This window comes from Terrapene carolina, unplaced genomic scaffold (assembly GCF_002925995.2).
Source record: "Terrapene carolina triunguis isolate 2854851 unplaced genomic scaffold, T_m_triunguis-2.0 Scaffold36303, whole genome shotgun sequence".
Classification (NCBI taxonomy): domain Eukaryota; kingdom Metazoa; phylum Chordata; order Testudines; family Emydidae; genus Terrapene; species Terrapene triunguis.
In genome coordinates this window covers 1-1,660 of record NW_020700654.1, presented here as the reverse complement: position 1 = coordinate 1,660, position 1,660 = coordinate 1, and the positions used below count along the sequence as shown (strand labels likewise).

General features: G+C 54.5%; 1 protein-coding gene across 1 annotated transcript; it reads right to left on the bottom strand.

Moving 5' to 3' along the window:
* Positions 1-353: 353 nt before the first annotated feature.
* Positions 354-1,568, bottom strand: LOC113405427 (the record flags this gene model as incomplete). Its single annotated transcript, XM_026646636.1, has 3 exons — positions 1,279-1,568; positions 1,000-1,163; positions 354-656 (listed from the first exon to the last, which is right to left on the bottom strand). Coding segments are annotated over exons 1-3 (693 nt in total), but the record flags the coding sequence as incomplete, so codon positions are not given.
* Between the last annotated feature and the right edge of the window lie 92 nt (positions 1,569-1,660).

Genomic DNA, 1,660 nt, shown 5'->3' with positions numbered 1-1,660 from the left:
TCCACCTGTCAGTCCATCCATCCATGTGGTCATCATCCATCCATCCACCTATTTGTCCATCCATCTATCAGTCCCTTCATCCACCTGGCTACCATCCAGCCATCTATCTGTCTATTTGTCTAGCCATCTATCCATCCCTTCATCCTCTTGTCAGTTTATCCATCCATCCACTCATATGGTCATCCATCTGCACATTTTCCTGTCTGTCCACCTATCCATCCACCTGTCAATCCATACAACCATCCGCCTGTCCATCCATCCATCCAACCACCTACCCACCTGTCCATCTCTCCATCCATCTGTCTATCTGCCTGTCAACCCATCCACCTCTTTCTCCCACCCCTTCCTTCTACCATTCTGTTCCACCAAGTCCCCTTGGCCTTGGCTCTCCGTGCTTGGATGGATCCTCTCTCCCCACAGCACAGCTGGTGGGTCCCTCCGATCCCCTGCCCCTCACCGGAGTTCTCGGCACCATGGGGCAACTCGGGCAATTTCATGCGGGCGCGGCTGGGCTCCTGATACTCGGTCTCCCCCGAGTGGATGCGCTCGTAGCGGTTCGAGTGGCGTTGGGAGCCCATCGTGTTGTTGATGACGATGGTGTCGCCCGGGACCGACAAGTGCACGGTCAGGTCGTCGTCGGAGATTCGCCGCTGGGCCTGAGAGGGGCGGCAGGGAGATCACACCAGCCCCTGCACTGACCACAACACCCCACTCCCTCCCCAAGGGTTAGGAATGAACCCAGGAGTCCTGGCTCCCAGCCCCTGCTGCTGTAACCCACTAGACCCCAATCCCAACCTCCAGAGCTTGGCCAGAACCCAGGTGTTCTGATTCATGTCTGCCCCACGAGATATAGGAGCAGCACGCATGTTAAGGAATGTATAGGTATATGCTCTGTAATGCCACCCAATGGCAAATATAACACACACTCACATCCCTATACAGCTCTGCCAGGGCCCCTCAATCCCAACCTGCAGCCCCTCCTGGCCCCATCTCACTTACTTTCCCCAGGATCTTTTTCCAATATTGCCTCCAAAGGATGAGGAAGATGACGACCAATAGCAGCAGGATAATGGCCACCAGGCAGCCAATCAGAATGGAGGTATTGCTGTTATCATCCTTGGCGATTGGCTGGCCAGATTTAGACTCTCCTTGGACCTCGAGGTCTGAAATGGACAGAGACAAGGAGAAGATTTGGGACCAGCCTCGCAGTGGGTGGATCCCAGGGAAGAAGGCCACAGTAACCCCATGCACTGTCCCACCCCTTGCCGAGTGGCTTACCCTGGAGTGTGAGGTTGGATGTGACCCCGGTGTCTCTGTGAAGGGTGGAGCCAGGGTCTTCCAGGACACGGGGGGCTGCAGCACCCCTGCCCGAGGGCCGGGGGCCAGCCATCGGGGGCCAGTGGCTTGTTCCAGAAACGGACCCGTCGTCCACCACATCTGGGGAAAGAGAAGCAGCGAATGAATGGAGGGGAAAACGAAAGAATGAACTCAGCAACGCACTCATTGAAGAATGAGAGGGGGGAAAAGAAGAACCAATGAGTTAACGAACAACAAGAACCAACTAATTAATGAGTGAGAGAACTAGCAAACGAAAGAACAAAAAAAAGCTAACAAACCAACAAAACAACGCACGAATCAATGCAACCAACTAACTAACCCA